We start from the raw sequence: 24826 nt of genomic DNA, 5'->3' as shown, positions 1-24826 counted from the left end.
GACGGCCTTTCGGCCTCCGACCTCCATACACAAGACACCGAACAAGCGATCCTAACCCTGTCAGCCCTCTAACACCAACCACACTGCACGCTGCTACACTACACTACACCACAACAATAACGCACCTCTGCCCTGTGTACCTCGTACCTGTCATCCGCCTTGCGCCCCTTCACCACCCCGTACAATCTCAACATCCAAACTCTACAGCACATCCACTACGGCCACGAGGATCGCGTCCCAAGCCCCTGGGCTCCCCTGATCCCCGTTTGACGACCACCTAAGCCTTCTCGTGACCCCTATTCACGCCTTCAGGGTCTTTCCCCCAGGACCCAAGGGAGAAGCCGGAATCTCAAAATGGCGCACTTAGACTATTCGCCTCCTGCCCCCCGCCGTGGAGACATCTCGATATCTACGAACCTGGACAAAGGGAGACCGCAGTACATTCTCTACTTGTGTTTTGCCCACCGCAGTACCACCACACAAAGCACCCCAACCATGACATAAGAAACAAGGATGGCTTCTGTATCGGGTAGCCCACCGATGCTCTACCCGTCCTACCCGCTGTCTTGCAGACGCGCCTTGGCAGCCCTCTACCACCACCGTTCTGCGCCGTCTGCCAAAAAGCGGACTTCGGCTTCTGCTAATTTCCAGTTCGGCCGAGGTTCGACTCCACCACCACGTTCTCCATGACGTCTCGAGGCTTTGGAGCCTCATTGCTTGTCGGCGCGGCTTTCGACCTGTCCCGCCGCGCGATGCCTTCTTGGACTTGGCATCGAGTCTCGCCCTTTGTCGATATGGAGGATTTCTAATCGAAGCCTAAGGTACACAAACCAAGAGAAACTTTCCTTCTCACCGGTGCGCTCGTGCCAGACGATAAACATCGGCACTTGCAGACGTTTGGGGCTATGCCATCACTATTTTCTCAAATTGTCCACATGCACTGACAAAACCTTTGGCTGCAGGAGACGTCATCCTGGCGCAAAGCCTTATCCAGAGTATTGGGTCCACCGTCCGTCTGAGTTTCGGTCTCCAGTCTCACCTGTCGGCCCGCACGTCTGGTTCTAGACAACTGACAACTTCGAGGTACGAAATAGAGGACACCCCTCAGGTATCGAACGGCGCCCCCGAGGCTGATGGGTCTCCCGGGAAACGACCACCAACCTTTCACAAGGCACTCCCTCCTGCTGAATCCCGTATCAGTGATCGTCCGCAGCTATCATGTGGATAACTGCGCTCCTTCTGCCGTCTGATGATTGATAGGCACCGGGGTTGCACGTCTTCCCGCCGGAGTGGATAATCGGGGCGCGTGATCGCGCTGGCCACACTCAAATTTCAATGGAAGCAAGCCGATGGCTCAGCCGAGGCTCGCTGTGGGACGTGTCTAGCAAAGTTTTCCCGTCTCTACGCTACCCGTTCTTGGGCTGGACTCCGGCCGGTATCTCCCGCGAACGGGATTACGGGATTACGGTGCCCGGACGCCGTTCATGCTTGGCACCGGCGGCTAGCGGGTCCGGAGGCACGGATGCAGATCCATAATTCCGGAGCTGAACCACCGAATGATCCAAAAGGCCAGTACCGAGCTATGCTTCTTCACAAAAGAAAGCCGGTCGCAGAGATCACGGAAACACATGGCAAAACGGTTGACGAAACGAGAATACGGCGTTCAATCTGCCAGGGCCAAGTGAGTGGCCCGGCCCATCTACTAAGCAGACTGCATGCCTTGTTTGCAATCACACTTCCTTGGTATTTCCAATCTTCTGTCGGTCTGGAGCACGATCGGCCTGGTAACTTATTCATTCACGACGCATTTGGAAGGGGCTGAACCACTGATAGCGGAGCACGGCGATGGCTTGTCGCGAAACCGATGTGATTCGAGTCACGCCACCGGCCCCTGTCTGCAGGACGGTCGGGACAGTGGGGCCCATTCCCCGTTGCTATCTCCGTGCTTGATCTGAGATTTACGGGGGGATCTATGCAAATATGTCGGAGGACTTTCGGCGGTGGCACAAAAACACGTTCATGACCAACCGGCTAACCTCCTTATTCTACAGTGGGCCGCTCCCGAGGTGCAGCAACCAGTACGTCCAGCGACGTGGCAGCGACAACAGGCATGGATATAACGACAAGGCTCTGCATTGGGAATGGGCTGACTGTCTCTATCACCAAACAGCTGGCCAAAGGTGCAACATGAATCCGCCGCGGAACCCATGGGCCCCACTGTCGTGATGAAGATGCTCAACTGGCTTTCAGTCTGCCGCCGCGGAACGCATGGAGATAAGCCGATGTAGCTTCTTGTTTCTCCAAGTATCGTGATCTTCGTTCAATGATGTTTCGAGAAACTCACTTGGCGGAGTTGGCCCGCGAAGCTACTTGGCGGGAGGCAGATCTGGGGATCTACGAGGACAGCATGCCAAGCTTTTCCCCTACGCCCTAGTGGGTTGGCACATGTCAGCTGGAGGCTATGATATCAATCGAGATGATTGACCAGACGATTGACAGTCATTATGAGGAAAAAGTTGGTGGCTGCCAAGGTTGGCCCACGGTTGCACGAGTCAAACCTCTCGAGTTTACGATCACGAAGTGCGTCTTGGCTCCACTGGATTCTTCAATTTTTCCTCTCTTATCTGGAGCTCACAAAGGTGCCTGCCAACTTTTCCACGAGGCCTGCGACGTTCCGCGCTTAACGAGCGCCTAGAAATGTCGCATCGATTACCTCATGTTTCCACGAGAAGGGAAATATCCCGCCGGTCATCGGTGGGCAGCAAGAAGGGGGAAATCTTCTTTCTCCTTCTCACGATGCTGGCATATCTCTGCAGCCGGGGCAACCAACGCACGAGCAACAGGGCCAACCGCGACAACGGCTCGACCAGCCCCCTGAACAAATGGTCCTCGTCACCACTTGCCCGACTCCAGACCTAAGTCCGCCCCGCTATTCAGCCCGGAGATGTAAGCATCCAGACCGAGTGACTGTTTGTGTGATCAGCAATGCAAAGATTTTTTTTAGCGCAGCCCCATTTGCATCTTTTTCTTTCCCTTGTGGTGGGGATGGGTTTGAGTCGGACTGTTCCGCGCATCCACCTTAGGACGAGCACTCAGACGCGTCGTACGATGGAGCCCCCGATCAGTCATCGCCGTCACGGAGGAGTGGAGACGGTCCACTGTTGGGAATCGCGCCGATGCTGAGGCCCGGTGCTGGCCCGGCATCTCGTCACGGCACTTCGGCGTCTGACAGACCAGGACCGCGGTCGGTGGTTTTTCGTTTAGGTGGGCTCAAGCGGTCTGAGCGCCTGGGTGTTTCCGGAGGCTTGGTTCCGGGAGATCTCGATTTGCGCGGTCTTTTGTGCCGGTGAAGGGGGTTTCGTTTCGGTGGTCACGAAAGTAGGCAAAACTCGCCCAAATCAAGGCACGATTGTCCTTGGAAACATGGTCGGAACAGCTTCTAGGGCTCGTCCGAGTGAAGAGAACATGCCTTTCCTTGAATATTTGGCGTCACTAGATATTGCACGTCACCTCATGTTGACTCCCGTCCTGCATGTGGCCCGCGTCAGTGCCATCACGTAAAACTGCGAAACGTCTGCCTCACAGACCATCTCTATGGAAGGGACCCGGGTCACGCGAGACGTTCACATTTGCAGCCTCTCGACGACGGCGCACAACACATGTGGTGTCCTTTCGGCGATTGCAGCACGCACCGCGGTGCCAGGACCAGTATCCCATCTGCGGGCGTTGGAGATGGCCAGTAGTTCATCAACCGAACCCCGCCAATACCTGAGACCCCTTTTTTTCGTCCCTTCAGCACGGCTCCGGCATGGTAGTTGCCGCTTGGTGATACTGTCTACAGCGTTCAAACTTGAAGCTCCGCTCTTTGTCTGGTTTCAAGCAGCTGGGATTGCCCTCATCGTCACGGCTATCTTTCCGAGTAGCCAGGCTACTTTGACGATGGTCTCTCTCATGTACACCAGCTGAGTCGTAATCATTCTCTAAACCCCTCAGGACTAAACCCCTTTGCGTCGCCAGTGTCTCTTCATCTGCACTATCCAGGGCATGGGCTATGAGATGAAAGTCTTTACAGGTCGAGCGAATGTACCGCCTAAAACACACGAGCATGACGAATCACACGAAACACCCGTCTATTAGGGAACAAGGGATTGGGAACAACACAAAAAAGTGCTTTGAGATAAAAGTATTTCCAGGTCGAACGAATGTCCCGCCTGAATCCAAACAAACCCCATCCATTGGCCAAGACGAGTCAAAAAGGAGGGCGACATACTCAGTTTACGACAGCGAGACGAAATCCTGTATGAATGTAACCTCCCAGATGCATTTCGGACAAGAAGCTTCTCGGCCGAAACACGTAGGGGATGGTGCTATTCTTCCTCCTCTCCTTCCGCGGACGTCCGCGGAGCTGGAGGCGGACGGCTCCGTGGACTTTTCGGCTCCATGCCAAGCCGGTGGAGGGGGCAGAAGTTCTTCACTGACATCAACGGGCTGCGTGAACTTTGTACGAAAACGAGGGGAGAGGTGTGGTGGTGGTGGTGGTGATAGAGGAGGGGTGGTAAACGCCATACACCCTCCAGCTTAGTACTCACTTTCGAAATAATCAAGATTCGTGCTTTAGGCGGTTTTGATTCGAATCTGCCTTGCATTGGCGGACAATTCTCAAACAGCCGAGGTCGAGAGCCCTTTGCAAAGTTCGTCGCATCTTGCGCGGGAGGGTGGGAGGCCAGAGCTCCCTCTCTTCGTACCTTGTGTAAAGTCCCTCGGCTTCGCGCAAGGTTTACGGCGATAGGAGTAGGACCTTCCCTCTTCGTGGTGGGATTAAGCTCAGCGACGGCTTGGTTTGCTAATGTGGTGAGGAACGCAAAAGAGTTCGTCGTAAGTTTGATTACGTTTTGAGAGGGAGGGTTTGGGCGCGCATCAGGGAGGAAAGATTGCGTAGGCTTTCTTGGAGGGGGGGGGGGGGGGTAGTTGCAACGAAGCGCGACTGCGACTGCGAGGCGCAGAGGTTGATTGCTGGCAGGTTGTATGAGTGTGTGTGTGAACCCCTCTGGTGGAATACGGGGACGAGATGAATGCCGGTTTAGGCTGGACCTCGGCTGTGTTTATAGTGAGTTTCTCGAGGGGGCCTCTATGGGACGGCGATGAGGAAGAGTTTGAGAGGGTGTTCCTCGGGTGGGCGGGCCGATCGTGGCTGGGCCTCGATCGTCTGGTTGATGATGACGGCGCGAAGCTTGCTGGTGAATGCGAAGGTTCGGTGGTCCCGATTCAGCTCTGCTTTCCTGAGGGTGATTCCGAGGTTTGGAGGTGATTAGATGGCCTTGTTTGTGGTGGCGGTCGACATCATCGCTGATGTTCATAACCGTCCTTGAATCTGAATCACGCAATACAAGATACGGCAGTGCTATGAGGTCGTCAGCCATGGGAATGAGCGTCTTTCGGGTGGGCTTGGCTCAAGGATGAGACCGAGGCTCGAGATTTGACGATGACGTTTCTGAACAGTCTTCTAGGCATGAATGAGTTGATGCCTTTGTCAATGAAGCCGCGGTCTGGATTCAGGGAGTTGGATGGAAAGACTCTGGTGGGAGATAGTATTGAGGATGTGACATGGATCCTGTGATGGGCTTGGGATTTGGCTGAACGGAAACTCTTAAGGTCCCATGGTCTTTGTGCTGGTCGGACATCTATCTCAGGGGCTTGAGTTGGTGATAGTCTCTCGTCCTGGTCCTCGTAAAGTATCCATCAGAGTCATACGGTAGTCAACCAGGCGCATCCGCAGGCGACAACCTGCTATACGAAAGTATGAAAAAGGTCAGAAGAAAAAATGATAATCTCGCTTCCTACACCTGCGTTAAGAGACTGCCTAGTTTTCCTGTGTCTGCGTAAATATGTTTCCTGTGTAGTCAGTTTTTACTATCACAGACTGCAGTAAAAGTAATAATAATAGTAATCAGAATAATGATAGTAGTAGCGACGACGACAGTAACAACGACGATAGCGGCAACGACAATAGCGACGACGACGATAAAAGTAGTGATAACGATAATAAAGGTAGAGTATGTTACTATAGAAAATGCAGTCGCTTTAGCACAGGAAAAATAAGCGGTCTCTATGTTAAAGCCTTAGGAATAATGCTTTCCGTCACTCGAGTGAAGTTCCTCACCTCAAGAATGTATTCAACCTTGATCATGTCTGTTAAGAAGTGATATGCTTGAACACAAACAACATAGTAAGTCTTCCAAAGGGGTGTTACACAATCGCCTGTGAAGCGTAAAGTCATCTGTATGTGCCATGGATTCCTCTCGTTATATACAATTCAGGCACTCCTGCCATACAAAACAACTCTTAGATTCCGTGATAACAACACCTTTCCTTGATTTCCGGCCGAGAGTCAGGTATCAAGCACCAGGGACATTGTTTGAGACCATCGTGACCGACTTTCCGTTTTCTTGTAGTACCTTAGTGATTCAAGAAGTGACGTTTTATCTGCCGACATCGATAACGAAACCGATGGAGGAACAGACACTGAGGATAATTGGCATGACCAAGAGCAGAGCTGGAGACGGATCTTGGATAAGTCCCATCGTCAGACCCGTACCCGCGGTGGTTAGGCCAAAAACCCACTTCACATGCCTCTGCCCGAAGTCCGTATTCCAAAGCAGGTTCGAGGCATTGAGCCAGAAAACTATCTCGACACCGATCAGTTGCGCAATCTGCGACTCGCACGATGGATTATTTGGTAGGAATCGGAATCGGTGCGAAGAGGAACGTCGCCAGTCTTTCGGGTCACATTCCTGTGTTTCAAAGTCAGAGAGCGCCATCAATTGTTGTTAAAGCAGTATTCCATACGGGGAAATGGTATGTCCAGCTACTCAATCCCGCTGGTGAGAAGTTCCTGACGGTAACTAGAATACCGAATATCATGAGCCAGGCAATGAGAAGTTGGAAATATATTGATGGTCTCCACGAGATGAGGTACTGCCTGTCGTTTCTATCGCAGTGAATGGCCTGCGAGCCCTTAGAATTATGGGCTTTGGGACGACTCTGGAGTGTTCGGCCTTCCATCGGTGGTTGAGTTGCGTTTCCATCCTCAGTAGCAGAGAATTGGAAGCCCTTCTCATACATGACAAGCCTGGCCGGCTTCAGTATGAAAGGATGGATGCAATGGAGATGCTCTTGGTCTGTATTCGTGTGATACTGTGGCAAGATATTCGGAAAGTGTACGAGTTTGTGTGGATGATGCGGGAGGCAGATGTTGGAGGGTTCGTGAACGAGGAAGATGGCGAGTTTGGGGACAGCTTCTGACCCCTCGTAGGTTGGCGCAAGAGATCTCACCACCGTAACCGGATGTTCCAGTCAGGCAGCCAAGATCTGCAGAAACAGGGAACAGTGTTGCCCGAAAAGTGCACTTTTGCTGCTCTTTGCTTTGATTCGATGCAAAACCTGTCTTGGCGTCCACTCAGAAGTCGAATTCGCAATGTTGCTGTAGTTGTCGTCAGACGAGGCATCCAGGGGTGCTCTAGCGTATTTCGAGGCGAACCAGAGCGAACCAGCGAAGGGAAATCGAATTGACAGGCTAATCTGCACTCGTTTGCCAGTTTCCACGTCCGAAGCTATCATGACTGGTTGCTGCCGTAGCAGTATTGAATTCTGCCATCTACACACTTCGACACTACAGCTCTCTGCCGATTTCTCGTTGGGCCGTACAGTTCGAAGAGTGTCATCATCAACCCCGAACAACATTCATTGTAATAACCAAAAACCCTATATCATCCCCTGCCTCACTCACCCTTTCTACCCGTCAACCCAATCTGTCAATCCGCGATCTGTCTCTGCGCTCCATGCAGCAGGGACCGTAACATGTCTGCGAGTTCAGTTGCCTTCCAGCTCAAACTAATCATTGCGGTCATCACTGCCACCTTTGCGACGCAAGAGAACAGACACGCTTGGGCGTCGGTTGCGTCTCTTATGTTAGTGACACAAGCTTTCGCATTGAAATTTATTACTTGCTAATTTCTCCGTGTAGCTGCCTCCTACTTTGGATCACCATCGCCATCGGGCTCTTTCTCTATCGCCAGCCATTTTTGCTCAGATATCGCCTCCCCGTTCCTCAAGACGATCGTGTCAAAACCCTAACTCGCTCGACACAGGAAGGCAATCCCCAGCACAGTCGCAGTCGTAGGGCCTACTCTTTTCTGGGGTGCCATAGTCTACACCGGAAACTTCGACCTCGGCCGCGCCTTCCATTTTCTTCCCATCATCATTGAATTCGGTCTAGTTGCTTTTGTCGTGTCCTACCAGGATGAGCTCTCAGACCGACCTTCCCAAGATGCAGAGCACGCGAGCGGACATTGACCAGCTCATCATCGGTTCTCGGCGACAGAAGGCCGATTTGTGGCGCCGCTGTCCAACGTGCGCTGTCTCAGTTACTCCCAATACCACTATCGAGCAAGATCATTCGCCTAATAGACGCCTTAAGTCACCAGCGTCTAACAAAAGTCTCGAAAGAGACGACGAAGGGACTTTGCTACCTCCAAAACGCAGTCGAGCTCGTGCACCTATCCAAACTGGTGTCTCTCACAAATCTGCAGACAATGAATTCCGTCGCGAGCCAACCCAGAAAGCAGGAAAGCTTTGGAGTCCCGAAGAGGAGCCGCCGAAGCGGATGGATACCGAGACGGCAGGTTGTCCTAGCCCTTCGACCTTGAGGTTATTCGAGCCTCGCAGTCCTGAAGTCGATGAAACGGAGGTATTGATCAAACAGTCGGAGAGGAGACCTATCAGCCAGGAACAGCTGGTGGCCTAAGTCAAAGGCATCTATGCTGGCCTCGTCATGGTCGAAAGCAGGTGTATCGAGGTGGGCAACGCTCGGAATGCCCAGAGCAGTACTGGGACCAGCCCCAAGCTCAACAACGAGCAGTGGCAGGCCCTTATAGCCTTGCACCGCACCCTACTCCACGAGCATCACGACTTTTTCTTAGCGTCACAACATCCATCAGCTAGCCCAGCTCTGCGCCGTCTAGCAAGCAAGTATGCGATGCCCGCTCGTATGTGGCGCCACGGGATCCATTCGTTTCTCGAATTACTACGCCACCGGCTACCAGCAAGCCTTGAGCATATGCTCACATTCATCTATTTAGCGTACTCGATGATGGCTCTGTTGCACGAGACGGTTCCTACATTTGAGGATACCTGGATTGAATGCCTAGGAGACCTAGGCCGCTATCGGTAGGGAAAATTCGTTAATAACCTGTTGTTGATGATTATACTAAGTTGGATATAGTATGGCAATCGAAGACGATGACATAAAAGATCGAGAGGTCTGGACATCTATCAGTCGGCACTGGTACTCCAAGGCCAGTGACAAGGCCCCTACTACTGGGCGGCTTTATCATCACTTAGCCATCTTAGCGCGCCCAAACGCATTACAGCAGTTGTTATACTACACGAAGTCTCTTTGCGTCCCAGTCCCATTCCTATATGCCCGTGAGTCAATTCTGGCTCTATTAGAGCCCCAAACTCACGGGGAACCCAAACGCTTAGCAGAGATCGACGCCGCATTTGTTCGAGCCCATGTAATCCTGTTCAGTGGCCGCTCCGATCGCGAGAGCATGATCAAAACAGCGCCCTCAACGAACGAGGTCATCGCAGGCCTGGGCAATTACTGCCGTCGAACCACGCGTCAGTGCATTGGATGCAGCCACTCCAACGGCATTAGTCTTCACTTACATCATGGAGCCGAACTTGGAGTCCTTGTGGGAGTTGGGGATTATGACAAACGATGTCCCAGCCGAAAACTCCTCGACTACTCTCGTGAAAATCATATTGGCTCCATATATACGTCCTTAGCTAGTCTTCCCAGTCATGGCTTGTACAACTCGACTTCAGAAGGCAACTTTCCCACATGGCTGGAGTCATTCGACTTCGCCTTACATCCTTGTAGAGCTTGGAGCCGAATCGCATCACCCGGGGTCCCTGAGAGGCTCGACTTACCGAGTTCTGTTCGGCAAAAGCAGTGTTTCCTCAATGAGGAAGGTATCTTACCAAGGAGTCTCCAAGTAGACCCAATTGCTCTACTTTCGCAGTTCACAACCCAAGCCAAACGACTGTTGACGGGCTTGAACATGAAACCCGGAGAGGCATCTCCCAGGCTTTTACGAAGCTGTTCCAGCTTATGGTTCGATTATCCAGTTGCCTCTGGGAAGAAGCCACACAAACAGCCATTCGCCAGGAGTTTTACCGGCTCTTCACGCTTTGGCACCAGAGAATCATCTCCGGTACCTGAAAAGCATCGATCGCAATCCATGGAAAGCCATGCAGATACGCCGATTCCCCTCTTGCTGTTCCGCCGGTGTGCTGGGCGTGAGGCTTTTTACAAGCTTTGTCGATTCTTGCCAAAGATATCGTTTTCTTCAGCCGAAGTGCTGTTCGACTCCAGTCATGGGATTACTCGGCTCGTTTGAGTGATCAGCATCCCATCACACCTAGACACCGGGAAAGCCTCCGGTCCCTCTCCTTTCCTTCCAACACTGTCCACAACATTGGAGTGAGGAATGTTCTTTGATGCTTACATTGAGAGATGATACTCAACGACATTGGTGTGCATTCGCCAAAGAAGGGGCAATATGTGAGAGTGCCTGTGCTAAGCCCTCCACTCTCACCCACACCGGTATGCTCAGCGCTGAAACAGACGGACATGAGACAAAATCGTCTTGTAACCCTCGTAAAACTTCATGAGGGACACCACAGCAACTTGGCTGGGATGGTACAAAAATTGTCGAAGTCGTACGTTGCTCGGCTAAGTTATTCCCTGATGTCCATGGCTGCTATCTATAGATGACGCAGCGCATGTATCAATTCAAATTTCTTTCCCGTTTCGATTAAACTGCTCTTGAGTGCTTGGTTATCTGATTATTAGGTGAAGTCCTTTCGAAATTTGATACTTTGCCAGTGAAACAATTACTAACGATTAAGAAACACATATCTGTTTGTTTTACGTCTAGCTATGATTGTGATATCGATATGAAATTTGTTAATGGGTATACATGGCCATAAAATCAATGGCATGAGGAAAATGACGGCTAGTCACATACGCACCCATCCTCCACATCACTCGTTCCCGCTTGCTCTCTCGAACTATCTTCACATATACCCTGGTTCTAGGGCACCGATTTCACAGACTCTTGTACTCGTCCTTGATTTGATTGACAATGTACCTCAAGGCTCTCAAATTCGGCTGCGTTCTCATCAGCAGAGCCATCTTCAATGGCTCCGTGACGTCTGTTCGAAAGTCTTTGTCCAGACGTAATAGAACCGCTCGCGTGAGGACATGCGGCGAGCGGCGAGCCCCCCATCTGAGATGGCTCTCCATTCTCCCCATTGCTTCATCTAGGCGACCGGCTTCGTGATCGAACGCGTCCCTCTCATCACCCCTCTTCTTGGCCCTCTTCTGCACTTGGTACAATATTTGACGGGCTTTTCTAACGCTGAGGATCATCGCTTCGGCACAATCGGCTGTGTCCAATGGCTTGACGCGGGACCGTTCTTGAAGATCTTCGCCTGCCCGATCTCGAATCTCCCAAGCGGACGGTACAGGCGTGAGACCTGGCTCAGGAGTAGGATGCCGAGGCTCATAGATGACTGGTGCCGGAGATTCCTGCCATTGGCGCTCCGACGGTTGAACCCGAACGACGAATGGCTCTAGACTGCGGCGTCTTTGGATGTATCGCCGTCTTCTGGCTGATTCTTCGGGTCGATAATATCTTGCTGGGATGTAAATGATTCGAGGGTACAGAGCGTACTCATCGTCGTCCTTCTCTTTATCGCCACGGAAGCAGGACAGCATGTGAAGGACGGCTGGCCAGATAGTAGACATAAAACTTTCTCCGGGATCGTGTTTGGTGGTGTCGATCTTTATCCTGTCTTGAGAACTTGGCGCTGCGTCTTATATACGTGATGGTTCGTTCAAAGAGAGATTTAACGATGGCAGCCTAGATCCAGAATTTTACGAATAAGCTCCGTTTAGATTGAGTCCGGCGAGGCACTCACGTTGTATCGTGACACTAGAGTAAATCCAATTGCCATGCTGAGGCGGAGCTTTGAGGCTATTTTAGACTGAACGCCGCCGTTGGTGGCGCTGGCTCATGTGAGGACTTAACCACGCTGGCATTGCCCTAGCTTGAGTATGAGCGGTCTCACTAGGTGATAGTTTGTTTTGCGTTTCGATGCAAGAAAGGGATAGCATTCCTATGATGACTGGGCTGTAATCGCGGTGGAATACATGTTGGGAGGGGAACCATCCGAGTTCAATATGTGCAGGGCTGATTTGAGCGTCCTGGAGTGCTTCAATTCATTCCGTCCGCTGCCTCCGAAATTTTGCATTCATCGGAGTCTTCCTCGACAGCTTTAGAGGCAAGCGTTCGAACCACGGCGTTGCCGTCCTCTAGTATGTCCTCTACGGCAAGGATAATACGTGAACATGCTGGCAAAACTTTGTCCAGCAGGGCTGTCTTCAGCGGTTCCGTTACATCTAAACGGAAATCCCGGTCCAGACGGAGAAACATGGCTCGAGCCTGATCTGTAGATCAATTAGATCTTTTTGCAATGACTTCTTCCCGCTTGGCGTAACTTACGTCGATCTCTTCTCAACAAATCCCTGTCTATACCAATGAGCTTTTGTTTCAAATCTTGCAATGCCTCTCGAAAGTTTTCAAGCTCGGCAATTTTCTTCTTATCACAACGCTGATTGGTTTTCTGGATCTCGGCCAGAATCAGAAGGGCTTTATCCACGCTCGAGCTAGCAGCGGTGACACACTGGATGTCGGTCAAAGGCCTGTTCATCGAACGCGGTATTGTCCATTCCCGAGGTTGGTTACTTTCTGGGTCCGGGCTTCTTTGCGGCTCTTGGTTCTGGCGACGGAAACGGAGAAATCGTTTATACATTGCGTCCATTGAAGAATTATTCGTTCGGTAGAGGTAAGAATGATGGAGATTGAACGAGCATGGACATTCTCAAGCCGGCTTGGTCAATCGTTTTGTATCTATACCCTGAAAGTCTTTTGGAAGGAAACCGTCTTTAGAGAAACTGCCGACAAACATCCAACATTCCTTCGACCATAACCTTAAGTTGTTTGTGGATGGGATGGCTGCGGCTGAGTCTACTAACGGTTCTAGGCCTTGTCGGCGCTTCGTGGCGGTAGCCACGTGTGGTGATCGGCGACTATCAAATCCGCGAAAGACATCGAACGGAAGCAACCCAAACAAATGACTTGGTTAAGTCGCTTATCATAGGTACCTTAATGTGCTCATCCCCGCCGTTCTTTTTGTAAACAGAGACTCTATTCTTTGAATGACCTTTTTGCTTCCACCAGGTAAAGAAGCATTTATTCAACAGGAAAAATGCTAGGATTTCAAAGCGGCAATGTCTTTCGAAAGCGGAATCCGGATAGGATTCGGGATGACATGGACTATGCTAAGCGCGTTTTCCGTTACTCATGGCATTCAGGAAACGACGAACCACATATCCTGGAGTACCGAATACTCAACAGAATCAACCTTTTCCACCTCCAGAATGAGCTTGCCAAGCTCAAATCCGCCGTCTGGAACGATTTTAGTGCTAAAGAAGACGATTTAGCAAGGTTAAGGACAACGCTGCACGATTATGGTAAGTCAAGCCATGCAAGTCACGAAAGTCGACATGTGTCGCGTGTTAAACCTTCTCTATGGAAAGTCTGACCCAAGGAACTCCCGTATAGCAAATGCCGTCCGTGATTACGAATACCTGAGAGCTCTCCCAGAAATCACAGGCTCCCAGGCAGAAGACCGACGCCGAGATCTAACAGCCGCGTTCCCCTTCATCGCCGACCTCCCTGGCGACCCGTACAACTCACGATACTGTACCTTCCGCGCCCCCTCACACCCAGAAGCTCCCGTCGACCCTCTCAGGCGCTTCCTCAAAGCACGGCTTCCGAGGCAGTGGACATACACGAAAGACGAGATGCGGGTCCACATAGACGAGTACCTCAAGAACGACCCGCCAGAGACGGTCTCGCCATTGGTCGACAAACTGGCCAGGTTCATCATCTCCTTCACCGGCGGGGTGAGCCTCATAGTTCCTATGCTTATCATGAGTCTTCCGGGGCAAGACACGACAAAGAGCCTCGTTGTCACGTCGGTCGCCGTCACCATCTTTTCGGTTGTGATGGGCTTGGTCTTCAAGGTGTCGAATGAGGAGACCGTAGTGGCTACGGCTACGTACGCGGCGGTGCTGGTTGTGTTCGTCGGTACTAGTTCTTAATAATGGCCTCTCAACTGAACACTAATATGCTTTCACGTGGTTTTGGGTCTCAAGATTCAAACGTTGATGGTGTGTTCATAGCTTCTTTTAATTTCATTCTTCACTAGATCATCTAAAACTCCGCAGAAACAGCAATGAATCCAGTCGCCTTGCCCTCAGCGGCCTGCTTCATGAGCTCCTGGTAGACGGGGTCCTTGGTCTGGTAGTACTCCATATCCCTATTCACGCATTAGCTTCCCATGAACCTCTAGATCACCATCTCATCAAGGGCTGAACTCACGCCTCATTCGCAAAGGTGATCTCGTACACGACGCTCCACGGCTGAGATCCCGGGACATCGGTGAGCGTCTTGCACTTGCTCGCCTTGGAGGAGAGGATGTAGGTGTTGCCGTCCTGTCATTCATGTCTTAGTATCTGCTAGCTCCGATAACCTGGGGCTCAGGGACGTACCTTCTTGCACTCGCTCGAGAAGTTGCCGAAGCGAGCGACGGCCTCCTCCTGCTTGACGTCGTCGGAGAGGGCGATAAGTCCGATTCTGGTGATGGCCATTTTTGATGAATGCGAAGTTCTTTCGTGCCGGACGAGTAGCAGTATTAGAAGCAGCAGATATCGCGATGTGATTTTCGAGTAATTCCGATTCCCCATTCTTCACCGAAATCCGACTGCTTTATATACACAGCAGCGCACACCGCGGACCTCGGCCGCGGTGACGACCCCCGCACTAGGAAATTCATGCCGTCCTCTCGGCGCGCCACGACAGTCTCACCATCACGGGGCTACCGGCCAGAGACCGACCACAGAAACCAAAAAAATGCGGAGCAACGACCCCGTTCCGCACCAATTCTCCGATGCCAGATGCCCTCTGCTCTCATGCAGGGCAGCAACACGAACCACGTCCAGACGACAGGAAAAACAGCGGCCATCCACAAACCGGAACGATCGTCCCTGAAACATGTCCCGATTCGGATCTCCGAGCCAGACCGCTCCCAGATAAAGCTGGCTCTTGGCGCGCGCGGGTCTGGACGGTGGCACGCTGGCTTTCTCAACGTTGAGCTACCCTTAGACTTCACCGCCCATCGGAGCCGAATCCACAGATCGTCAGGCAGACAGCAAATATTCCTTTCTCAATACAGAAAGCTTCACTGCCAATCTGGTGAACCCTGCCGAGGTAAAAAGAAACCACCCCCACACGGCGGACAATCGAGAGGACCGCGTCCTGATGTCGAAGTGCGCAAGATTGGAGGGCGATCGAAAAAGGGCTCGGCATTCAGGGGGATGCGTGGCCATGTCGTGGAACGGCATTGCGAAGTCTGGGGGTCGTGTCTGCTGTCTTTTTTCTGGGACCGGAGGACGGAGGTTTTACCGGTTCGGGCATGTTCGCTCGTGTGGGGGTCGTGCCGGGCAGATCCCCGCGGAGGCGGAGGAGACGGGGGACACTGGGGGGTCTGTGCTGGTGTAAGGTTCCGGGGCGCCGATGACAGCTGTCCGTCTGCGGCGCGGTTCGGAGATGGGTGACGTGTGAACTTGCAACGGTCTTATTGATGCGGCTCTTTGCCAAATGGAATTCGCAACAAAAATTGCAACGGACTGAGAGGATAGTACGCTTAAATCTGATCATTCATTCTAGACAGTATGCTAAACTTTTGAGTAGCCACCCTAATAAGACATAAAGGTCGTTATATCATACAAGCCCTCCTTTGCTCTAGACATGTTCTCGTGTATCCAATGTCCCATTATCCCTAGTGATCCCCTAAGCCTCCGGACATCAATCCGGTCGATCAAAAAAGTGTATACGCCTCGCCGTATATCAATATGGTTTAGAAGTTAGAGATTAAGAACGATAAGAAGGCTGGTTTCCAGCAGCCGGGAGCATCCATCGAAAAGACATTTGTCGCTCCGAGAACGCCTCGCCATAAGATGCAGTGGCATGAATCAATACTCGCTGATGAAGCAATTTATGAAGCAACGAACATGATAAGGAAAGGAAGACGAGGAACAAAAATAAAACACGGCCATGCTCTTTACTGACTTCCCCTGCGTCGCCTCTGGTCTCCTCTGTAGTTCAAGGAGTACGGAGCCGGGCGTTCGTGGCGCATGGTACGCCTTTCCGGAAGACCGGACCTCACGTCAGGGTAGTATCCCGACTGGGGCCCAGCGCCGTTGGGCGGATAGACCGGAGAACGGGGAGCATACCCCGCCTGAGATATTTCGGCTGCACTCGTAGGGTACATGCAGTCTTGCTGCGCGGGCCGCAGGCAGAAAGGGTTCTCCTGCTGGGTGGTGTAGTGCTGGGGAGGCATGCCAGAGATGGCCTGCATGGGGCGCATCATCTCTGCAGAGGTAGGCGGAGTGTAAGTTGGGATCGGTCGAGACTGCATTGCGTAGTCTGACAGAGGGATTGATTGCTGAACTGGGGTGGGCAGGGGCTGTTGGAAGAAGCCGTGAGGAGCCTCAGCCGGAGCAGGGTGGCTGGTAACCGGCGAGTTCATGTGAGATGAAGGGCGGCTGTAGGCTGCACTTGGATAGAAGTCTGAGGTGGCAACGCGGTTCTCTTGGCGAACTCGACTGTGGCCATTGGTCATGTCGCGGAAGAGGCGCGAGTGGTCTCGGTTCTGAGCCAAAGCCGACGAGCGGTCGGGTGGTGGCGTAGCCTGTCCGTCGACCCAGCGACACGAATCGTCGTCGCTGGCACCCATCTGAGAAGAAACAGAGGCGGGGGCGGATGGAACACGGCCGCCTGTGGCGACGGGCGCATTCTTGTTCTCCAGACGAGATTTATCCCCAGTCTTGGAGTTAGCCTCCGCGGAGGCCTGCGCGCGCTTGACTACCTCAGGATGAACCCCTTCCACGTATTCGATAAACTCTTTGAGGGCCTGAACCTTCTGGTTCAGCTGCTTGATGCCCTCTTCAGGAGTGGCGGGGGGCTCAGAGGCTTCGGGCAGAAGGTTTTGCATGGCTGCGGCAATCTGGTCAGACAGGGCCTGCAACCTCCTTTCTGTGCCCTGGAACGGAATGCCAGAGATCGGCTGGAGAAGGCCGAGCGTATGGGAAGATTCTTCAGCGGCACGACGCGCGGCCTGGAGGATCTCGTGGGCCTTGCGGACGTGGTCGTCATTGACTTGCTGAAGCTGCTCACAGTGTCTCTCCAGAGCAGCAAGGTGGCTTTGCGTGCTTTGACGGAAAGAGTTGACCATGGCAGTGGGTGTGAACGTTTGTGCGGGTTGAGGCTTTGCTCGACGGATGACGGGAGTTCCGCGAGCGCTCGATGACCGTGACTCATCAGGGAGCGGACTACGCCTGGGTTGCTGGCTGTGCGAGGTTGATGGCAAGCTGCCTTCATGAACCGGGCTGTAGTTGGAGGGCAATGCGTAGGGAGGGCGAGGCTCATGGCGGTTGCTCTGAATGACGTGGACCTCTTGTGGCATAGAAAACGGAACTGGAGCGGGAGCAGGAACGGGGAGCCTGTTGGGTTGCTCTGCGTAACGGGGCTGCATCTGGAAAGCCTGGCCAGGATGAGGAGCAGTGGCTTGAGGCAATTGCTGTGGCTGGGCATATTCTGCGCGTTGCCCGTGCATGGTAGGCGTCTCCAAATGCTCATGCTGTCCCATATTCTGACCGTGAGCTCTGTTGGGGTCTTCCATCATCCTGTACTGATCATAGTATTCCGAGTGCACTTCTTGCCTCGGTGGGAGCTGTTGCTGGCGCTGCGGTGTAGGCATATGCGGTTGTCGCATCTCTGCCAACTGCTGCTGCGGCATCTGCAAAGTGTTCCAGGCTTGGTCCTGACCTGCCTGCATCCCTGGAGCAGCCCACATGTGATTTTGCGTGGTATTATCCGGGCGCTGCTGTTCTGGGTGTGTACCAACGTAGTTGTCGCCCTCGTTCTGTTGCATGAACACAAAGTTGACTTGCAGATCACCTTCTGTGTTCATTCCGTTCAGCTGGAACCCTTCGCTGCAAAAGTCGAGCGTGGCAGGACAGCCAGCATCAAGGTTGAAACTGCCGTCAATATCGAATGCAGGCTCATCGTCTGACCCCAGGTCTGACCAAGAAGCACTGCCGCATGGTTGGCGATGTGTTGGGGCGTCTGTCGAAATACGAGTGTTCTGCTTTGTGGCAAAGAAAGCAGAACGGGTAAACAGTGGCTTTGGTGATGTCTGCTGATTGATGTCTGGTTAGCACGGCTGTTGAATTTGAGCCGTTGTTGAACATGGACACACTCTTACCTTGTGTGTAGCAGTAGACTTGTAAACGGGTGACTCAGGGTCGCGAATCTCGATGGCAGAATCTCGCCGGCCTTGATGGCGGTAAAAGTGCATGACAGGAACGTCGTCGCCAGACTCGGAAGGACTCCTCGAGGATGCGCAAGACGAAGAAGGCGTCAACGCGGGCTGCTGTATCGTATCGACTGACGAAGCATCCCACTGGACCGTAAATGTTGAGACTCTGTCGGTGGCGTCGAGGACAGCTCGTGAAGGATTGCCCTCAAAGATGATCTCGCGTGCGACATACACGGAAGAACCAAGAAGGCTCACAATTCCGCGGTTACCCAAGCGGCGTTGGGCGTCCCCCGGCTGCCTGAAGTCCAAGCTAGGGCCGTAGATGGTGATCAGGAAGGTGGCACCGGATCGTTGTTCAGTATGTGTGGGAACCCAGCAGACAGACTTGAGAAGCACAAGCATGTACTGGTTGTTTCGCAGGTTGAGAACGTGGACAGAGTCCTTCAGGTCTTCGTTCGATCCGTTGTCAATGATCGCCACAGAATCCCCGCGTTGATATTCTTGGCCGTCGAGAGATCTGCCGTCGTGCACCAACGTGCCGTGGGATAGCTGCATATTGACGTTCATGGGTTCACAACCCATAACAGGGAGGGTAGCTGGCTGCATTGCCATGTCGGCGTATTATTCGAATCCACCGCGGGAGGGAGCGTATCGTTTGGTAAAGAAGGACTGATAAGAAAGATGGGATGGCCAGCAGGCACAGGAACTACCAAGGAGAACGTTCCGGGTTGTGGCGCATAACTTGATGGTAAGCGATGTCGAGACTTGCGTGGATGCAGGGCTTCAGGAGAATATCCAAAGTCTAATGCGTGGAGACAACGTGAAAACGTTGAGGCAAAGAACTGGTGGTTGACAAAACATGAGAGGAGGGTAGCACAAGAACCAGACGAGGAGGCGAGGAATTTTATAAGATGGATCGAAACTAGAGAGAACCGTGAGCGAAGAGCGTCTAGGGCATCCATGGGAACTAGATGCGCCTTGGCATCTCGGGACCGATACCCACGACATGGGTCATAGAAAGTAGCTGCAGCGGAAGACTCGAAGTGCTTCCGTCTGTATGAACTCGTGCGCGATACCCCTGTCGACACCCTCAGTTCTTGCGGACGTATGAACAGTGGACATGGGGGTGGGAGTTGAAAACCAGGATGCGCTAAAGGGCGATCTTCCAGGTACCTATGGCCGTAAGGTACCACCCCTGAACAGCAGCAGAACAGGGGAGATGACGACGGGGCAAGCCGGGAGGGCCAGGTTGTTGCAAGGCCATGGCTGTCTCGGACCCTTTCTCCACCCCCAAAGAAGACTCGTCTTGTCTACTTGCTGTGAAGTGTGCACATGTGTGCTGGGAACGAGTATGTGGGCGAAGCTGGTTCGACTTAGCACACTGTTGCTGTACCCAGCCCCAAGGCTCGGGATACGGATCTCAGCCATCTCGTACAATCAGTCACTTCTCAAGTTGTTGGTCTCTTGATCCACGATTGACGGTGGACATAAGCAAGAGCTCCAAGTCAAACGTCTCGGGAAAGAAAGGGCGTCATCTGCGTCAACCGCTGGACTTATTTGACGCCATTGACGCCGAGCAGCCTTAGGAAAGTCTTTGCCGCGGCAGAGTAGCCGGGCGAAGTATGGCAGGTTCGGTGCATATTCGTACACTGGATACACAGACAGAGAGTCGTTTGAAAAGCAATGAGCACGAACAACGAAAGAAAAATTCTGAGAAGTGATAGGGCGAAACATGCCATTGGTTATCGAACACGCCGGACCGCTATTCTGCCCGCGCGGGCGTGGAGTAGCCGGACGCCTGCGAGACCTCGTCAGCCACTAGTTGGTCGACGGGGACCCCGCCGAGGGGGGGACATGAGCCTACTGGCTACTTTCTGATGAACTTATCGAGCATGAGCATGCGCCGACCCGCAAATCGGGTTCCCGAGGCAGATGTAAGACAGAATAATGATCGTCGTATGACGCCAGGTATCCCGCGATGCAGAACCGGTGCACGGTATTCTCTGCCTCGGTGGCCTCGGCAGAGGCAGAGGCAGAGGCAGGGCGACAGGGACCCTCATCGCCGCCACAGACTGAAACCGATTCCAAAGGAGCCGATTTTGGTGGCTTCATCGTCTTGATACCAAGCCACTCCGGTCTCGCTCTGCATAGAGACCAATGACCTCCTCTGGCAACGAAGGGTGATGATAGACTCGGGCGTGGTGATACCATTTGAATCGGACCGTACTGAGATTTGTCTTAAAGAGCGGAATACGCCATTTTCATTTTGTACATCGCGTCAAGGACGATCTGACGGCGCCTATTCCGAGGCTTGGCTAAGATCCGTCGCGTCCGCGAGAGGGGGGTATCTTGAGTCTAGGTAGATGTTGGGTTGCCACCTCATCGTCCCTCCTTGCCTGGCTTGGAGTCAGACTCGTTCTTGTTTGCTGCTTCATCCTGGGGCGTCTTTCCAAGTTTGGTGAGAACTCTAGCGGCCCATTCTTCAAATTCTCTCTCGGCAGCTTCGTCTGTCTGGCCAGCGGCTCCATGGATACTCCTACGAGCCATCGCCCTCAAGTCCTCCACGGAACTAATGTCGAACGCCCAGGCGGCACCTCCAGTCATCATCATGCCGAAGCTGACGACGTTAAGAGTCGCCAGGTTTAGCGCCTCCAGGGCGATCAAGGAGCCCTCAGGGTTGCCCTGCTTGCCTGCCGCAGCATGGCTCGGCGAGTAGAACTTGGGGTAGGCGGCCATTGTCTTCCTTGCAACGGCTCGTCGCGTGATCACAGACGAAAACAACAGGAAGCTGGCGCCAGCAAAGAACAGGCCCAGTTGTTTCGCAGCTCTCGAGGAGAAAGCGGAGGATGTTGGCTGAGCTTGTGGCCTCGTGAGGCGAGAGTCCGGCGACTCGTTGTCGATGGGAGCCATGGCTGAGGAGTGTTGCGCAAGCATCGGTTCTTGAGCCTTGATTGCCTCAGCAGTTAGAGACACCATCCACAGTGGCTGATCGGGAGGGGGCTTACCAAGCCAAGGGCGGTGTTTCCCGACTCAATTGACCACAGGCTGTTTGCTGGAGTACTTGTGCTGGAGGTGTTCGTGTGGACTGGACGGGTGGCTCACTGCTCAGGTGTTGCGCAAAGTGAAGCAAGGTCAGGCAAAGGAAAGCGGAGCTAGCTTTGGCGCGGGTGCTTCGACAGTGGGAAGCTAGGTCTTCCGCTCTGGAGTCGGGGAAAGGAAGTTCCCGCCCCTAAAATTAGCCGACCCCATCATCTTGAGCGTTATATGCAATAACGGAAACGGGTTATGCATCAACTGAGTCCACAGAGGAGACTCCGCTCCACTTCTTGCGACAGGGATCGTCAGATCTTTCCCGTCCAGCACATTGAGGAAAGGAACGTGCTGTACCTTATTCTCCGCCTTACCCGCCGTCCCTTTCGATTTGGCCTGCCTCGTTTCCGATGACTCCATCGTGACTGCTTTGGCAATGATCTTTGAATAGATACGAAGGCAGGAGATGAGCGCCCAACTGGCGGCTTTGAATTCCAAGAACCCCCCCCCCCCCCTACATCAGGCTGTCGTATATGTGCGGAGGCATGCAAATTTGCATCATGCCGGCCGAATGCTACGGTTCACTACGGACGAAATGCAAAATGCAGTCTGCAAACTGCAAGCTGGCCCACTGTCAACACCACACAACCTTCAGAAGGCTCGCAGCCACGAACCCTGCGACCGCGATGACCGACAAGCCACGACGAGCATCACGAAACCATCAAGGGCTTGGACTGGAATCTCAACATTGCATCCGCGAGAAGCCATGCTCCCTCTTGTCTGCAGCTGAAATGCGAGCAATTAAGGCGGTCTGCGATTGCGATAGCCCTCGGCGCTAATGGCTGCGCTAAATCCCTCGTCAAGCAATGGCACACGTTGCTCCCCCATGGGTTTTCAAATCTCCAACGCCCAATCACCACCCTCCACAACCGACATCAACCCCGGCCTTCATCACGTACTTGGTGCCAGGTTGGGATGACAGTTGGCCTTGCAACGGTCGTTCCCATCAGACGACATCACTTGCAGATGAGATGCCAGCTTGGCCAGCGGAAGTCTTCCCCGGGGCCTGTCCCGCCCCCCTCTGACGGCTGCATCTAGCGAATGGCATGACATGGGCCCGCCGGCTGTGCAAGATTGTTCGTTTGGCACTTGACCAGCAAACTTCTGCGCAAAACCACCATGCAAAATGATAGATCAAAACTCGCTTGTCAGCTACCTTACCTCCAGCACGCGTACGCCATCCACGCCGCGCTGCATCAAACTTCACGATTCATGAAACTAAACAGCAAGCCAGCCATCAGACGCAAAGCTTCGGCCAACTGACCAGTCCGGACCACCTGCTTGTCTCGGCAAAGATCGAAGGCCCGGAGATCTTGATCGCTGCATCGCCGATGGCTTCTGATGATTTGGTGAGCTGCACCTGGCTGCTGGGTCTCTGCAGGCCTGTGCGGTATTCGCGCAAGTTACACAAGGTGCAAGCAGACAACTTCAGCCATTGCCGGTATTCCATCGCGACTGCTTCTTCTAGATGAGCTTGGCATTTGCGTCTGGTCGCACAGCAGCCGTCGTGCCGTTTCCTTGGGTTCGACGTCATCGCAACGGCATTGCACTGTCAGTCGTCTAAGCGATGCTTGGGGACATTGCGATCTGCCTGGTACCTGCATAGGAACATCTGGTCTCTCCCTAGACGAAAAGGAAACGGCGTTTCGAAGTCGAGCTCGACTGATTGTTGAGTTCTCTTACCTTATGTCGAATAAGCGCAACGAAGAGGAGAAACCAAACCGAGACCGACCTCACGAACACAAATCGGCCGGGGCCCTGGACCGCCGGCGGGCGCATTAGTCGAGCTTTCTGCAATATGATCAAAATTCCGGGTCGGCCCAAAGCTCAGGGTCACATGGTTGGCCGAATAACAGCAACGGGGCAATCTGTTGCAATGTCCATCGGGCTGGCGACGTCCAAAGTGAGTCGCGAACTAGCGAAATGCAGCACCCAGCGAAAAGTATGCGACGATGTCGGACTTCAACTGTGGAGACTGCGACAAACATGACTGAAGAGCGCTCCGTCCCGACACTCGGGCACCTGGATTCGATAATTGCTGCAAGACAAGAAAGCCACAATCGGATTGCATGGGAGACAGGTGTTGGTTTACGGAGAATGAGAAGTTCCAACTTGGCCCGACTTGTCTCATCCGGACTCGAAGCCTTTCACAATTTGGATGTCTTCATCGTCAACAAGAGGCGATATTCGACAAGATCGCATGTTGCAATGAGATTGGGCAGGCGACCTGCAGCAAAACACTTTTTTTCTTCGTCAAACAAGGATGCGTCTTGCTCGAGAAATGCCCAAGCGACTGATAAGGGCTGACACACAATGGGTGAGGGCACAGACAGTGGGCAGTGATTGGTGGCTGGCGATTTGCACGTCTGTCATATATCACATTCTGGAGATCTAGTGCCTCAGCCCGGAAGGGCAATAGTCACGAATAGGAACCACCTAATGACGACGGGATGGGGTCGGGTTCAGCTGAGGCCCATGGACAAGACTTTCTACGGCCAGATTTTAACTGAAAGGCAGCGGCTGAGGGATTTAGCAGGCAAGCAAAAGCACGGCCTCAACGTGCAGCACATGTGGGAATCTCCGCGATCGCCGAGGCGCGAGTTTATCGCGGTGTCGCTAGGTGCCATGATTGCCTTACCATGTATCTGGGTCGATGATCGGGTTGCGCATTAAGTGATCGATCTCTTGACACGATAACCTCCTGTTACTGCGGAATATGCATATTGCGGCAGCGAACATGTTGATTACTATTCCAACGGGCGAGGAGAACAAAAGTCGACGTTGGCGGCGGGAATGGCGTCTCTTTGCGACGCAAAGCTTTGGTAACGGGAACAACCGCGCAGGCGAAAGTTTGCTGATGTGTCGTGGGGCCATCCCGTCAATAGTCATGGAAGGCCCTGTGCCTCGTCCGCTGTACGCGCCGGTGTCGTAGCGTGCGACTCAGCGTCCCAAAGTCTACTTGCTCTCTTCAACCACAAGCGGCAAAGGTCGAGAGAAAGAAGATTTTTGGGACCACTTCAACGGGACGCAGCGCACGGACGGAAATCCGACAGAAGGGAAAGGGAGGGCATCAGATCTGAGTCTTTACCTCTAAACGCACGCCTTGGGCCCTGGCTGGCATCTTCAATCCTGGCAGCGGGGAAAGAGGATGGCTTCGTGTTGT

General features: G+C 53.1%; 7 protein-coding genes across 7 annotated transcripts; 2 read left to right on the top strand and 5 right to left on the bottom strand.

The window, feature by feature from the left end:
• Nucleotides 1-6479: 6479 nt before the first annotated feature.
• On the bottom strand, nt 6480-6921 carry CGCA056_v012176 (uncharacterized protein; the record flags this gene model as incomplete). The annotated part of the gene is made up of 2 exons (XM_037327420.1): nt 6480-6791; nt 6847-6921. 2 exons carry the CDS (start codon nt 6919-6921, stop codon nt 6480-6482), a joined length of 387 nt encoding a protein of 128 aa, XP_037174277.1.
• A 1909-nt stretch (nt 6922-8830) lies between these two features.
• Nucleotides 8831-9229, top strand: CGCA056_v012175 (uncharacterized protein; the record flags this gene model as incomplete). The annotated part of the gene is made up of 2 exons (XM_037327419.1): nt 8831-9044; nt 9138-9229. 2 exons carry the CDS (start codon nt 8831-8833, stop codon nt 9227-9229), a joined length of 306 nt encoding a protein of 101 aa, XP_037174276.1.
• Nucleotides 9230-12341: 3112 nt separating this feature from the next.
• Nucleotides 12342-12856, bottom strand: CGCA056_v012174 (uncharacterized protein; the record flags this gene model as incomplete). Its single annotated transcript, XM_037327418.1, has 3 exons — nt 12342-12574; nt 12630-12750; nt 12812-12856. 3 exons carry the CDS (start codon nt 12854-12856, stop codon nt 12342-12344), a joined length of 399 nt encoding a protein of 132 aa, XP_037174275.1.
• Nucleotides 12857-13395: 539 nt separating this feature from the next.
• CGCA056_v012173 (uncharacterized protein) lies at nt 13396-14293 on the top strand (the record flags this gene model as incomplete). Its single annotated transcript, XM_037327417.1, has 2 exons — nt 13396-13660; nt 13752-14293. 2 exons carry the CDS (start codon nt 13396-13398, stop codon nt 14291-14293), a joined length of 807 nt encoding a protein of 268 aa, XP_037173794.1.
• Nucleotides 14294-14405: 112 nt separating this feature from the next.
• CGCA056_v012172 (uncharacterized protein) lies at nt 14406-14842 on the bottom strand (the record flags this gene model as incomplete). Its single annotated transcript, XM_037327416.1, has 3 exons — nt 14406-14511; nt 14574-14686; nt 14744-14842. 3 exons carry the CDS (start codon nt 14840-14842, stop codon nt 14406-14408), a joined length of 318 nt encoding a protein of 105 aa, XP_037174274.1.
• A 1472-nt stretch (nt 14843-16314) lies between these two features.
• On the bottom strand, nt 16315-19185 carry CGCA056_v012171 (uncharacterized protein; the record flags this gene model as incomplete). Its single annotated transcript, XM_037327415.1, has 2 exons — nt 16315-18453; nt 18520-19185. The coding sequence occupies 2 exons, from the start codon at nt 19183-19185 to the stop codon at nt 16315-16317; spliced, it is 2805 nt and encodes a 934-aa protein (XP_037174273.1).
• A 1767-nt stretch (nt 19186-20952) lies between these two features.
• Nucleotides 20953-21483, bottom strand: CGCA056_v012170 (uncharacterized protein; the record flags this gene model as incomplete). The annotated part of the gene is made up of 1 exon (XM_037327414.1): nt 20953-21483. One exon carries the CDS (start codon nt 21481-21483, stop codon nt 20953-20955), a length of 531 nt encoding a protein of 176 aa, XP_037174272.1.
• Nucleotides 21484-24826: the final 3343 nt, after the last annotated feature.

Source organism: Colletotrichum aenigma (genome assembly GCF_013390185.1).
Source record: "Colletotrichum aenigma strain Cg56 chromosome Unknown KSG_Cg56_contig08, whole genome shotgun sequence".
In the NCBI taxonomy this organism is placed as follows: Eukaryota; Fungi; Ascomycota; class Sordariomycetes; order Glomerellales; family Glomerellaceae; genus Colletotrichum; species Colletotrichum aenigma.
This window is presented reverse-complemented; position numbering and strand designations above follow the sequence as displayed.